Below are 14364 nucleotides of genomic sequence, written 5' to 3'. Positions count from 1 at the left end.
GTTGGATAGATGTTTGCATAGTTGGGAAATTAAAGGTGAGGGGAAAAGGCAGATAGGTGGAGATGAGTCCATGACCAGATCACTCATGACCTTATTGAATGGCAGAGCAGGCTTGATGGGGCAAGTGGCCTACTCCTGCTCCCATTTCCTATGTTCTTTACTCTCAATATTTCACTTTTGAAAGCCTCCCACCTACCAAGGATTCCTTTGCCAAAAACCAACGCCTCAATCAACACTTGCCAGATTCCTTCTGATGCTATCAAAAATGGCTTTTATTCAGTTTAGAATCATAAACTGAGGACCATTATCTTGAAACTAATGGTCTAATGATCACTAGATCTAAAGTGTCCCACTGCTCTTATCTCTTACACTTACCTTGTCTCATTTCCTCAGGGGAGATCCAGTATCACATTTTCCCTGCTACATATTGGTCATAGTAAATTATCCTGTGATTAGACTAGGGTTAAATGTGTGGCTTGCTGAGGCAGTGAGGCTCAAAAACCCAAAGGGCCTGTTCCATGCTCGATCCCTCAATTTAAAAAAGCTTGCTGAGATCCTCTAGCATCGTATCTGTTGTTCCAGATTCCAGCACCTGCAGTCCATTCTCTTTCATGTTTTACACTTGAATGAGCTTTTTGAAAATGAATATCTGTATTTAGTTCCAGCCACAATGTACTCGGTGACACTTTAATCTGACTTACTGTCAGTTTGCACTGTCACATTCCTCAAAAGATACACCCAAAATCTAACAACATGCTGCAGGAACTCAGCAGGTCAGATAGCATTCATGGAAAGAAATAAATAGTGAACATTTCAGGTGAAGACCCTTTATCTGGTTGCTTTAGTTTCATCATTCCGTATAAAGGATCTTGACCTGAATTTCCTGCACTATTAGCTTCCCTCCACAGATGCTGCCTGACGCACTAAGTTCCTTCAGCTTCTTGATTGTTGTTTTGGGTTCCAGGGTCTATAGTCTCTTGTTTCTGCTCAGAATCAGAATTATTATCACTGACAAATGTCATGAAATTTATGGTTTTGCAGCAGCAGTACAGTCAATACATAAAAATTACTATAAGTTACAATAAGAAATAAATATATGTAGTGCAAAAAGATAGCAAAATAGTGGGACACTGTACTGTACAAAAATCTTAGGCACCCTATATATAGTGGTGCTAGAAAGTTTGTGAAGCCTGCAGAATTTTCTCTATTTCTGCATAAATATAACCTAAACTGTGATCATCTTCACTTAAGTCCTAAAACTAGATAAAGAGAACCCAATTGAATAAATAACACAAAAACATTATACTTCTCATTTATACATCCAGTATTACATGTATTTGTTGGAAAAGTATGTTGAAAATGATCCAATATTACATCTATTTGTTGGAAAGGTCTAGGTTAATGCCTTCTACAAAAGCTATTTGGAGTCAGATGTCCCAATCAATGGGACGAGATTGGAGGTGTGGGTTGTAGAGGCGTCCTGCCCTATAAAAAAAGCCATCCAAAGTCAGGTGACTGACAGAGCCTGTTCTTCTCAAGAATGATCTTGTTTATGTGTACCGTGTCTTGATCAAAACAACTTTCAGGGGATCTTAGAAGAAGAATTGTATAGATGCGTGAAGCTGGAAAAGGCTACAAACGCATTTCTAAAGACTTGAGTGTTCATCAGTCCACAGTAAGAGAAATTGTCTACAAATGGAGGAAACTCAGTACTGTTGCTACTCTCCCTAGGAGTGGGCATCCTGCAAAGATCACACCAAGAGCACAATGTGCAATGCTGAAGGAGGTGAAAAAGAACTCAAGTGTAACAACAAAAGACCTGCAGAAGTCTCTAGAACTTACTATATTCATGTGCTCACTATATGAAAAACACTGAACAAGAATGGTGTTCATGGAAGAACACCACAGAGGAAATCACTGCTCTCCAAAAAAAACATTGCTGCATGTTTCAAGTTTGCAAAAGACCAACTGGATGTTCTACATCGCGTCTGGGACAATGTTCCATGGACAGATGAGACAAAAGTTGAACTATTTGACAGAAATGCACATTGCTATGTTTGGAGGAAAAAAGGGGACTACACACCAACACCAAGACTTCATCCCATCTGTGAAGCATGGTGGAAGGAGCATCATAGTTTGGGGCTGTTTTGCCGCCTAAGGGCCTGGATAGCTTGCAAACGTCAAGGGAACAATGAATTCAAAATTGTACCAAGACATTTTACAGGAGGATGTAGCAGTCCATTACCTGAAGCTTAACAGAAGTTGGATAATGCAACAAGACAATGATCCAAAAGACAAGAGTAAATCAACAACAGGATGGTTTAAAAAGAAGAAAGTTTATGTTTTGGAATGGCTGAGTCAAAGTCCTGACCTTAATCCTATAGAAATGTTGTGGAAGAACCTGAAGCAGGTAGTTCAAGTAAGGAAGCCCATCAACATCCCAGACGTGAAACTGTTTTGTAAGGAGGAATGGCCTAAAATTCCTCCATGCCAATGTGCAGGATTGATCAACAGTTACCGGAAATGGTTGGTTGAAGTTATTGCTGTACAAGGGGGTCACACCATTTATGTTAAACAACAGTTCACATACTTTTCCCAACGAATACATGTAATATTGGATAATTTTTCTCAATAAATAAATGAACATGTATAATGTTTTTGTGTTATTTATTTAATCAGGTTTTCTTTAATTTTGAACTTGCATAAATAGCTGAATATATTTTAGGTAGTATTTATGCGGAAAGAGAAAATTCTACAGGATTCACTAACTTTCTAGCAGCACCGTATATGTGCCTAAGACTTTTGCACAGTACCATAGTAATCTTATAATTTGCACTGTACTGCAGTCACAAAAAGAAACAAACTTCAAGATATAAGTGATGATAAATCTGATTCTGATATGGGTCACTACTGTGGACTGAGAGTGGGAAGAGGGCAGGGAAAGGGGAATCATGGTTGGGAAAAGGGGAAGGGAGAAGGGAAGGAGAGGGAAGCACCAGAGAGATATTCTATAATGATCAATAAAATAATTGTTTGGAATCAAGTGACCTTGCCTGGTGTCTCAGGGCTGGGTTGAAACAAATTGAATTGACTTTATTCTTACATTCTTCACATACATGAGTAGTAAAAACCTTTACGTTACATCTCCATCTAAATGTGCAATGTGCATTCATAGTAATTTATAGTACATAGAACAGTCAATGTAGAGTACACTCAAGTCAGCATGAATTCATCAGTCTGATGGCCTGGGGGAAGAAGCTGTCCTGGAACCTGTTGGTCCTGGATCTTATGCTGCGGTACCACTTCCCGGATGGTAGCAGCTGGAATAGATTGTGGTTGGGATGGCTTGGGTCCCCAATGATCCTACGGGTCCTTTTTATACACCTGTCCATGTCCTGAATCATGGGAGGTTCACAACTATAGATATGTACCTAGAGAAGTGTGTCTTCACTTGCACCTGCACCCACCCTGGCACCCCTTCACCTTCACCTGTCCCATACCCCTCCTGTGGCTCTCCATTCTCACCATTCCCAATATCGCTCTCCTCTCCGTGTTGACAAATACAGTACTTTGCAAAAGTCTTAGGCATATATGTGTGTGTAAGATTTTTGCACAGTATTGTAAATAGAGTTCATGGGCTCACAGACTGTTTATAAAACTGGCAGCAAAGGGAAAGAAACTGTTCCCAAAATACTGTGTGTGTGTGTTGTCAAGCTCCTGTACCTCTTCCTGATGGTAATAAAGAGAAGAGGGTATGTCTTGGATGGTGAGGATCCTTAATGTCATTTGAAGTGTCCTCGATGATGGGAAGGCTAGTGTCCATGATGGAGCAACTGAGTTTACAACTCTCTGCAACTTTTTCCGATCCCGTGTATTGGTGCCTCCATATTAGATGGTGATGCAACCAGTCAGCATGCTCTTCACTATACATCTAGGCAAACTCAAAAGATCTTCCAGATTACAGGTTTCAGCTTTATAAGGACACAGAACACTGTGTGATTTATAGCCACAGTTAATGCAGAGACCTTAAATAGCATTGAAGCACAGAGAGATCTTGAGGTCCAAGTCCGTAGTTTCCTGAAAGTGGCCGCAGAAGTTAATTGGGTAGTAAAGAATGCATAAGGCATGCTTGCCTTTAATTGTCAAGTCATCAAGGTCAAGAATCAGGAAGTTATGTTGAAGAGTATTGCTTCAATTATGGTCATTCCACTGTCGAAAGAGAAATGGAAGCTTTCAGGATTCACAATTTAAGATTCAAGATTATTTCATGTCATTTTCAGTACACAAGTGTAAAAGAGGGTAAAATAATAACTACTGCAGATGTGATGCAGCACAATAAGATAAAGAACACAATAATAATAACAAAACCCAATAAAGATATAACTTAGACATAAATATAAGGACTAAGATATACATAACTTAATTATATGTCCATAAAGTGTCGCTAGGCACAGGAAATGATAAAGTAGTGGTGGAGGGGTGGGTTAGTGGGTGGAGGTGTTGATCATTCTTATTGTTTGGAGAAAGTAACTGTTTTTGAGTCTGGTGGTCCTGGTGTGGATGATCTCTAGCTTTGTCCCTGATGGAAGTAGGACAAACAGTCCATGAACAAGATGGGTGGGATCCTTCATGATGTTACTGGCCCTTTTTCAGCACCTTTCTGTACATGCAGGGTAGGTCCTTGATGGTGGGTAGGCTGGTGCCGGTGATGAATTGGGCAGTTTTGACTACCCGTTGTGCAGCCTTCCTGTCTGCTGCAGTGCAAGCAGTTTGTTTGGATGCTCTCTACTGCGCTACTGTAGAATTATAGATAGGTTCTGTCCGGATTTGAGCACACATGCTATAAAGAGGCTAGACAAACTTTGGTTTTCTCTGGAGTGGCAGGGCTGAGGAGAGATCTGATAGAAATTTATTGTATTATAAAAAGTGTTTTTTTCACCAGGGCCAAATTGTCTAGAGAGCATGCATTTAAGGTGAGAAGAGGTAAATTCCAGTAAGATATATATATATATATGCCTGGAATGTTCTGCCAGGTAGTGGGGGCAAACAGAATAGAGACATTCAAGGAGGCATATGAATACGCAGAGAACAGAGGGATATGCATTTGTAAATACAGAAAGGACTTGTTTCCTTAGGTATTAACAACTCCTTTGTATAGTCTGGCATATTATCGTGGGCCGAGGGTCCTGTTCCTCTTCTGCGTTTTTGCTCATATTGTGCCGTTTACAACAGTGTACAGTACTAAAAGAGTGACACACTGTCATAGGGAGAGTATTTTAAGTGGGATATCACACAGACTGCTCTGGACGCAGCAGAGGTCTTCTTGCTATCCTGGTTTATCTCTCCACTGGTTCTTTCTATACTTCTCCCTACCTCAGGAAAGCATCGAGCATAATCAAAGACGCTGAACATTCTCTCTACATTCTGCCTCCATCGCGGTACGGTCGAATCCTGTTGCTTATCGTTGCCGTAGTACCCAAGAGCATTACGTCATCCGCCGTGCGTCCTTCGCGATTTTTTTTTTAAGGTTCGCGCAGGCGCAGTGGTCCAGTCGCTAAAACGAGCGCAGGCGCGGTGAGTTGAGCGCTGTTCAAGATGGCGGGTCCTCTGGCTGTGGCCGGTGATGTGGTTGTGGATGCGCTGCCGTATTTTGATCAGGGTTATGATGCGCCGGGCGTCCGAGAGGCGGTGAGTGCCAGAGAGGATGTAAAGACGGGAGTTTGGTGGGATCTATGAGGCAAACTAACTCGTTGGGTGTTTGTTACGAGGGTGGGGGGAAGGTGTGGAAGGCTGGCCAAAAGAGTCATCTATGAGGAGCCTTTGGTTGTCAGTGGCGGCGGTACTGGCTACAGCTTGTGTATGAGGCCGGAGGAGAGGGCCATGAGTACACGATGCTCACTAAAGTAATTAAAATATTGGCCTTTAACCGGGTTGTTTTTTTCCATTGTCTGTTTACGACTGAATTATCACCCAGAGGGTGAATGTCTTGACTAGGAGCTGTTAGATGAATAACAATAAAGTCCTTTATTCTGTACTGTTAACACATTTACTCGAGGTTGAGAGAGAACAGGATTTTAATGTTACAGCTGACACTAAAATACAGTACTCCTTCATTGGCTGAGCCATGTGTGCACGTGATCACCTCTAGGGTCTGTCTGCCCAATGGTTTATTGGAGTGTGTTGTGATTTCTAGTGACAGACCGGCCGTTTCCCTTGCCTTTGTAGTTGGAGAGATCATTTAAGGTAAAATCCCACGACCATAAACAATGGAAGTAGCATCTTATCCTTATGATTTGTGGCTGCTTTGTATTTCTTATCTGCCTGTCAGAGTAAGTAGTACTTTACAACTGTCATTTCAGTACAGCGTCTGTGTCAGATGTCTGATGAAATTCTAATGTTGCAAAGTTATAATTTTGAATTGTATTTCAGGTGATTAAACAGAATTTAGGTAGTTTTAGTGAAATACTTCATCAGTGGACTTCCCCATATGCATTTTGGGGGTGGAAAATAAAAAAAGTCAAAGTTTAAGACTTGCCAGTACCTGCTCTCTGTTACTGAACCAAGCTAGAACTGTTCGACAGGAAATGCCGTGTTGACAAGTACAGTTAGCCACTCTTCCTTCAGACATTGCTACAGCTCCAAGAATTCCAGGCTTCTGCCCTGAGGATCAGCTGCACTATCGTATTTTAAATGATGCAGTGCTGATTTGGGGAAATGATGGTTGAGTTTGCAGAGTTAAATTACGACAAGTAGTATTGACTCATTTCCTTAGATATGGAGTATTCAGAAATTCGTTAAAAGGCTTAAGTAAGATAGAGTCCAGTTTTCTGTTCCATTTGGATGGGAAGCTGAATGGGAGTTTTGTAAATTAAGATGCAGGGAAATGGACCAGTAACAGTGAAATGAAGATGAGCACAACAATGATCTATCTCATTGAATGGTGGAATTGAGATGAGAAGGTAAATAATCTAGGAACCTGGAAATTCGAGTAGTCTATTTTCATCCCTTTGAATCTCTTCTGCAGTTCTTAGATTGGCCATGATTTTCGTTGATCTGACTTGCTACACAGGCCATTTCCTGGTATTCTGAGCATAACACCCTATCCATAATCTCAATGGATTACATCCATGCATTTTAAAAGATCTCAGGAAGAGATGACAGAGGCAAAGCTTTAAGCATTTAATAATTTCTTGCAGAACGTGAAAGGGTTTGGAAAGGTGATTATAAAATTAATTTAAGTAAGTGGAAAGCACTTTTTTTTTTAACAGACTTGCATTGCGGGTAGGCAAAATAGTGAAATTCTTTTCTAAAAGAGAGTAGACAATATTTTAGTAATGCAAATTCTAATGAGAAATAACACACAATTCAAAATAGTTTTGACAATTATGTTGGTTGAACCACATCTATCAATTATTTGTCCATTTTGAAGTCTGTCAATGTTTCTGCAGCTCCCACTCCCTAACAATTGTCACTTTAGGGTCTAGAGATTTTCGTAGAATAGTGTTAGCACGATACTATTGTAGCTCAGAGTGTCGGCGTTTCGAGTTCAGTGCCAGAGTCTCTGTACCTCCTCCCTGTGGAATGCATGGGCTTTCTTTTGGTGCTCTGGTTTCTCTCATAGTGCAAAACTGTACCAGATAGGCTAATTAGTCATTGGAAATTGTCCAGTGATCAAATTATGGTTAAATCCTGATTGTCGGGCTGCTGGGTGGCATGGCTTGAAGGGCCTATTCCATACTGTATCTCTCTTTTAAAAAAAAATAGAATATTTTCTTGTGTGGAAGAACAAGGTTCAAAGGTTCATTTTATTATCTAAGTATGTATGCAGAACACAACTCTGAAATTAGTCTTCTCCAGATAGCCGTAAAATACAGAAAAACAATGGAACTTGTTGAGGCCCTCCCCCCACAAGTAAAGGAAACAAAATTCTCAAACCCCAAGCCCCTCCAGCCTCTCCATCGCATGAAAACTAACATCACCCACGCGGATACAGCATCTAAAACATCAGACTCCGAACCCTAATCCCCCACCTCTCCCTCACACAAAAACTAATAGATTGCACACCCAGACAGGGACACAGCAGCTAAAACATCAAACCCCAAAACCTCCCCCACCTCTCCCTCACACAAAAACTAACAGATCACCCTCCCGGACACGACAGCTAAAATGTCAAACCCCTAACACCCCCGATCTCTCCCTCACACAAAAACAAACAGATTGCCCTCCTGGACATGGACACAGCAGCTAAAACCCCTAATCCTCTTAACCTCTCCCTCACATGAAAACTAGCAGATCGCCCAGTTGGACATGGAAGTGGCAGCTAAAACATCAAGCCCCAAGCTCTCCCATGCAAAAAAAGCAGCAATAACATTAAACACCCAACCCCTCCCTCACCCAAAAAAAGTAACACATACATATTGCCCATCCGCCAATCGGCAACAAGAAAGAACACAAAAACTGAAGGAAACCAATATAAGCTACAGTCCACACCAATAGTAATCGCATATGTCTCAGAATTTCAAAAACATCCTCCATCACCATCAAGGTGAGCCAACAGCTCGAACTCAGTCCTTCCATGGGGCCCTCATCTGCCGAGGAGTGACATCTGGCCTGGCGCAGCCTCCCATGCAGAGCAACCTCCGGCCTGATCTGTTAAGAGTGACTGCCGACCCGGTCTCCTCCGCATTCACCTTGATGTTTCTTCCTCGATCAGCAAGAAATGTCGATCATTACCCCGTGCCCCATCTCTGGTCTCCTGTTCAGAACAGCTCGTGCTTGTGGTCCTGTTCTGGAATTTTTATTGGGGACAGCAAAGCACTAGATCACTCGACTGAATGCCAAAATGTAAGTGACAGGCTTTAACAGTTTTCAAAACATAATTAAGATAAAAAGAATAAACAAAAGGCATAGGAAAAGAGTGAAATAATTGACTATCTTGAAGATGTCACCTGAGGAATTGTTGCTCACTGGCACCATCTTGAATAATTAGTTGCTGCTAGTATAAGAAGTTTGCTAACAAGCTGAATAGAGAATTCAGAATAAACTACTTTTTGCAGGGAATATGGAAATTGCTACAAACATTTGAAAGATCAATGGATTAGCAATTATGGTGATATGGCACAAATAAAGAGTTGAGGCTTAGGCCATGATCCTATTGAAAAGCAGGTCACACTTGAATGGCCTACTCCTATTCATGTTCTTTGTGTTCTTGTCTTATGATGACATGTGAGACTCGGTTCTGACCTATGGGTCCACTGCAGACCTAGTCCAAGAGCCTGGGTCAGGTAAGACTGGCATTGTTTCAGTACTTCCATAGCTTCACTTGCCACAATATGGTATCTAGAATACTACAAGTTTCCCACCTCTATAGAGCTAATCAACCAAATGAATGAGGCATCTTTCGAACAGCATTACATTCAGTCCAGGACCATGGTCATGCCGACTGCTGCCATCAATGGCATTACCGCTGCTTTCATATTTAATGATATATATTTAAATAATGAATCAATATATTTGAGGAAAAAAGCAAAAAGTTACTTTCAAAATCAAATGGTAGGTAATACCATAGTATATTCATCTGGATACAATTTTGTAAATATTATCCAGAAAATATGGTAAAATATGTTCATGAGATCACTTTTTTAAAAGTTGTTGCCATATTTTAAGAAAATGCAGTTGGAATTGTGTGTATTCAGTCTCATAATATTTTGCCAAATAACAGGCACAAAAAGAACTGTCTAATTCCGAGTATAGTAACTTCAGTATAAAATTCAGTAACTATCAACATAATAAATCTAATCTATAAGTGTAATAATGTTCAGTCAAGTTCAAGTTTAATTGTCATTCAACCATTCATGTATACAGCCAAACGAAACAACATTAGTCTGGGACAAACGTGCAGAACACAGTAGCAACAATCATACAGAGCACAAGGCTCATATAAGATTGCAGTAAAATATATCACACTAAAAAATATAGTTCAAGACCCTGAGTCCATGAATGTTGCAGCAGTCTCCAGTCGAGTAGACCACAATATGGCTTGTCTTCTGCCGAGCAAACACTTGGGGCAGCATTGACCCAGCTTGGATGCTGTGCTACACTGCTTCCGGGAGAGCACACCAGCTCCAACGCCTCTGCCCTGGACGGCTGTAAACAGGTGTCACTGTTGCTTGACCGTGGCCACCCTGCTCTTCTGCCATCCGCCAATAAACCTGACTTTAAGCATTTCACATTAACAATGTCCAGCAGGGTCTTGCAATCACAAGAAAGGCAACTAAGGCAATCAATCATTGTTAGACTGCCCATCACCTTCACGCAGCAGCACGATCTGCACCAAGTCCAGCTCCTTCAGTGTCTCTGCCAATGAGCAGCTCACTGATGTCGTACTTTAAATTCTTAACATCTAGCAGGGTCTTGCGATTGTTTAAAAAGGATAGTTACGCCTTTGGTTGATGAAGCCATTGTGGTCAAACATGCAGCAATCTTACTGGAATGTTATCAGATGTAACTACAATTGTGATTTTTAAAAATTATATAGTGAATTGTGGTTAATTAGGTCATCAGATAATTGGAACATCCACTTACTTGGGACAACACAACGATAACTAGTATCCCTTTGTTTATTTGGGACATTATGCTGCTTAATTGGGACAGGAGATTGTTGCTGAACAGTCTAACAAGGATCAGTTGTGTGCATTTGTGAAGGTGTTAGATACTACACTCTGCTTACAGCAAACAGTTTTTAAATAGCATCAGTTATGTGTGTTTGTGTTCAAAAAGCGGTGATTTTGTGAGAAGTAAGTAGTAAGCCAATTCAGATCTGTTTTGCTCACTGCCATTTCAAGCATTAAGGCTTGGAGATACCAGAAACGATCAGGTGTGAAAGTAAAACTGCTTCATGCCTTCAACAAGTTAGGAACTATGAAGATTTGGAGGATGCAGTTGTTGACAGCATTGTATAAAGACAGTCCATTATCTGCACTAGGTATCTGTCCATTTACAATCAATCAAAAGAACACGACAACACATACTGGATGAATTCCCTTGTCGATAATCATTAGGAATGAATGCACTGTTTTATAGTATTGGTAGTGTTGTAATTTGTTTTCTGTTTCATTTAAATGTATAATTTTTTTTACTCAGTTAAACAATAGTTTGTCCTTTTTTTAATACCTTTTTTAACTCTTTCCATGAAACTTGAGCTAATTGGGAGTTGCTTAATTGGGCCAAAGATGTACTTGTCCTGATGAGTCCCCATTAACCAGAATCCACTGTAGTACTGTACATTCTATATACCGTAGATTCCGGACTACAGAGCACACCTGATTAAAAGCCGCTGGCTCTAATTTTAGAAAGAAAATCAATTTTTTACTTGTACAGGCCGCACCGGATTTTCGGCCGCAGGTGTCCCACATTGTAATATGAGATATTTACACAGAAAGATATTACACGTGAGGATTTTTTAACTTTTAATTAAATCCATATGGTAACATAAACAAATACATATTGCAAATGCTTTTTTTCGAACCGTGCCTGTAACGCGGCTACTTTTAAATATACGTTGCGTATACTTTTTTACTGAACAACATTCCAATATCTCCTAACGACTGGTAAAAAATATATATACTGCAGCCTACCAGGAAAAGTTATTGATCGCCTTTAACTTAAAAGCAGCGTTCGCTCAGATCCAATGCCGCTCGCGTAATGCGCTCGCCCCCCTCCTTCCCGTTTATCGCAAATTGGCATTTTTCCCACAAGACGCGGCGAAACCGGGTGTGACGTCATAGCATCCCGCGATGTAGTACAGAAAACAAATATAGTTAAAACACTTCTAACTTTAACTAGAAAATGAATTACTAAGCGAAAATATTATAAACTAAATAACTGCCATAAAGGCAGCACAATGCTTTTCTTCGAGTGTTTTCCATGTTGATGAGGGTGAGTACAAATGACTGATTTACAATAATTTAATTGTGAAAGTGCGCTTGATTTATCGTACAATTTCATTGGACCTCTGTGAACTACTCATCAATTTTATTGGTCTACTGTTACGAGGCAAAATGTTTTTGGCGGCATGAAAAAAATCATGCATTAGCCGCACCGTATTAAAGGCCGCAGAGTTCAAAGCTGTTCAAAATGTGGGGAAAAAGTAGCGGCTTATAATCCGACATCTACGGTAAATAAAACACTTCATTTTTTTGTTGTGGTTTTTTTTAAGGATTTGAATTGTGTATTAATTATTGCAGAAGTTTTTACTCTCCAGAAAAGCACATTGACTTTGTGCTTGAAATTGTCTTTATTTACTGGTTTTGGCCAATGTAAATTTTAATAAAGTGCAGAATTCTTCATGAAGCATATTTACAGCATAAAACTTGGTAAATGTTCATTACCATCAGTCTTAAGAATAAAATTGGTCAGAGTTAAATAAAAGATTACTCTTAGTGCACTGAACAACCAAGAAAGCTACATCTGATCTTCAGTAGTAGCAAAAGTATATTTCATTGATACAAATGAGAAAATGTGCTATAACTTCAATAATCTCTAATAATGTAATCACATGTTACTGAAAATACGTCACAGGTCCATTAATATTTTTAAAGAGAATAGGATGGTTTGTCCCTTGAGTATAGGTCATTCCTTTGTAATAATTTTACCTTTTTAAATCCTATTTCCTTTTCTCTGGTAACTCCTAAACTGAGTAGAGAAGTGGTCTCTAAAAAATCTTGGGCAGAGCTGCACTTCTGTTGTCTAACTTGGCACAGGCAAGGGATCTGCAGACTTCCTCATCTATTGGGCTCCATGGCATTGAGCAAATAAGTGGTTTGGACTGCACACATTTGGCTCCAGTTTCACTCTGTATCAACAATCAAAACAATTTACTGTACCATTATACTGTTGTATTCCTGTATTATTGGGGAACATCAATAATGTTTAGATTCTCAACACTTTACTTTTAGGCAGCTGCACTAGTGGAAGAAGAGACGAGACGTTACAGACCAACAAAGAATTATTTAAGTTATTTGCCGACACCTGATTATTCAGCATTTGAAGTGAGTATGCATAGCTTTTTAACTAGCTGGAACCTGTGACTCTGCTTCATTTAACGTATGAAAAAATACAGAGAAACTGCATGTTCTAGACAATGTTTTGCTGATGTTGTATAGAAAAATAAGAATACAACTGAAATCTTTCAACAATTTGTCAGATTTTTTTCTAATGTGTAGATTTAGCAGAAAATGATGCAATTCATGAAGGCATTCTAGGGTCAAAATAGTTGTCCTAAAGTGCTTTCTAGGTAATGCCCTACTCAAAACAGTATTGATTAGGGCTTTTTGGTGAAAATAAATGAAATTTAGACTGATTTAGCCCAAATATTTTAATTTTCCATTCCACTATGCTTTTGAAAAGCAAGGTATGTATTGAGAGTAATGGAGACCAAAGGAAGGTTTAGAACTTCACATCAGGTAGCTACATTTTAACAAAATATAAACAATTGCTTGCCTTAAGCTGCTGCTTTGGTAAACTCGTAGATTAATGTCTGAGGTTAGTGTGATGGGGGTGAGTGCGGAGGAAGTGAAGACTGTTAAAACAATAATAGATAAAGGTTGGCTGGAGAATGAGCCAAAAAGTGTCATGATAGCATAGTGTATGTTACAAGATTTCTAGATGGAACGGTAATTTTCTTGCACATCTTCCAATTTAATATAGTGTATTTGGTGTTCAGAATGTGCTCTATTGGAAAACCCAAATGAAGGTTGGCTGAGTACCCATATTCAGCCCACCAATCTTGCCACTTTATTTCTGTATCAAATTCCCACAAATGATTTGCACCATGTATTAGTTCACAGATAACCTGTGAGTTGCTGCCACATGATTGGCTGATTAGATATTTACATTAACGAGCAGGTATACCTAATATAGTGACCACTGAATGTATGTAGTTTCCCTCCCCTTCCCATTGAAGATTTGATTAAGTTTTACACTTACTGTTCTAATAAGTACATCACAAGCTTCCTGCCGATGATCATGTAGTAATTCTGTGGTGGATATCTTTGTATGGTCTTTGAGAAGTGCAGTGAAGTTGGTACTGTCCATTAAACACTATTATACTGTAGAACGAGCCAGCTCTTCAATCAATGCTACTTTACTGCCTCAAGCAAATATACATTTCTACTTTCAGCATTTAGCTCAATTATCAAAAGTAGGAAGAAATAATAACAGAGCAGATTCCAATTGTTTGGCTACACATAATTAGACTAGGTTAACCAAATGAAGACATGACTTAAAAGTATTACTGATAAATGGATGTTGAAAGATGCACTGTACCAAACAAGGTTGAAGATTGTAACTAAGATGGGGTGGGAG

The 14364-nt window shown here is 39.6% G+C and overlaps 1 protein-coding gene across 2 annotated transcripts in view; it reads left to right on the top strand.

The window, feature by feature from the left end:
* The first annotated feature begins 5559 nt into the window (after positions 1–5559).
* bcas2 (BCAS2 pre-mRNA processing factor) overlaps positions 5560–14364 on the top strand; it is a 49524-nt gene continuing 40719 nt past the window's right edge. For both annotated transcript variants that reach the window (XM_073054074.1, XM_073054073.1), the window contains exons 1-2: positions 5560–5688; positions 12957–13049. In XM_073054074.1, the coding sequence (XP_072910175.1) occupies positions 5596–5688; positions 12957–13049 (186 nt within the window). In that variant the 5' untranslated portion in view covers positions 5560–5595. The remainder of the gene's footprint in view (positions 5689–12956; positions 13050–14364) is intronic.

Source organism: Hemitrygon akajei, chromosome 8, assembly GCF_048418815.1.
Source record: "Hemitrygon akajei chromosome 8, sHemAka1.3, whole genome shotgun sequence".
Taxonomy (NCBI): domain Eukaryota; kingdom Metazoa; phylum Chordata; class Chondrichthyes; order Myliobatiformes; family Dasyatidae; genus Hemitrygon; species Hemitrygon akajei.
The sequence above is the reverse complement of the archived record's forward strand: the minus strand, read 5'-3'. Positions and strand labels throughout refer to the sequence as shown.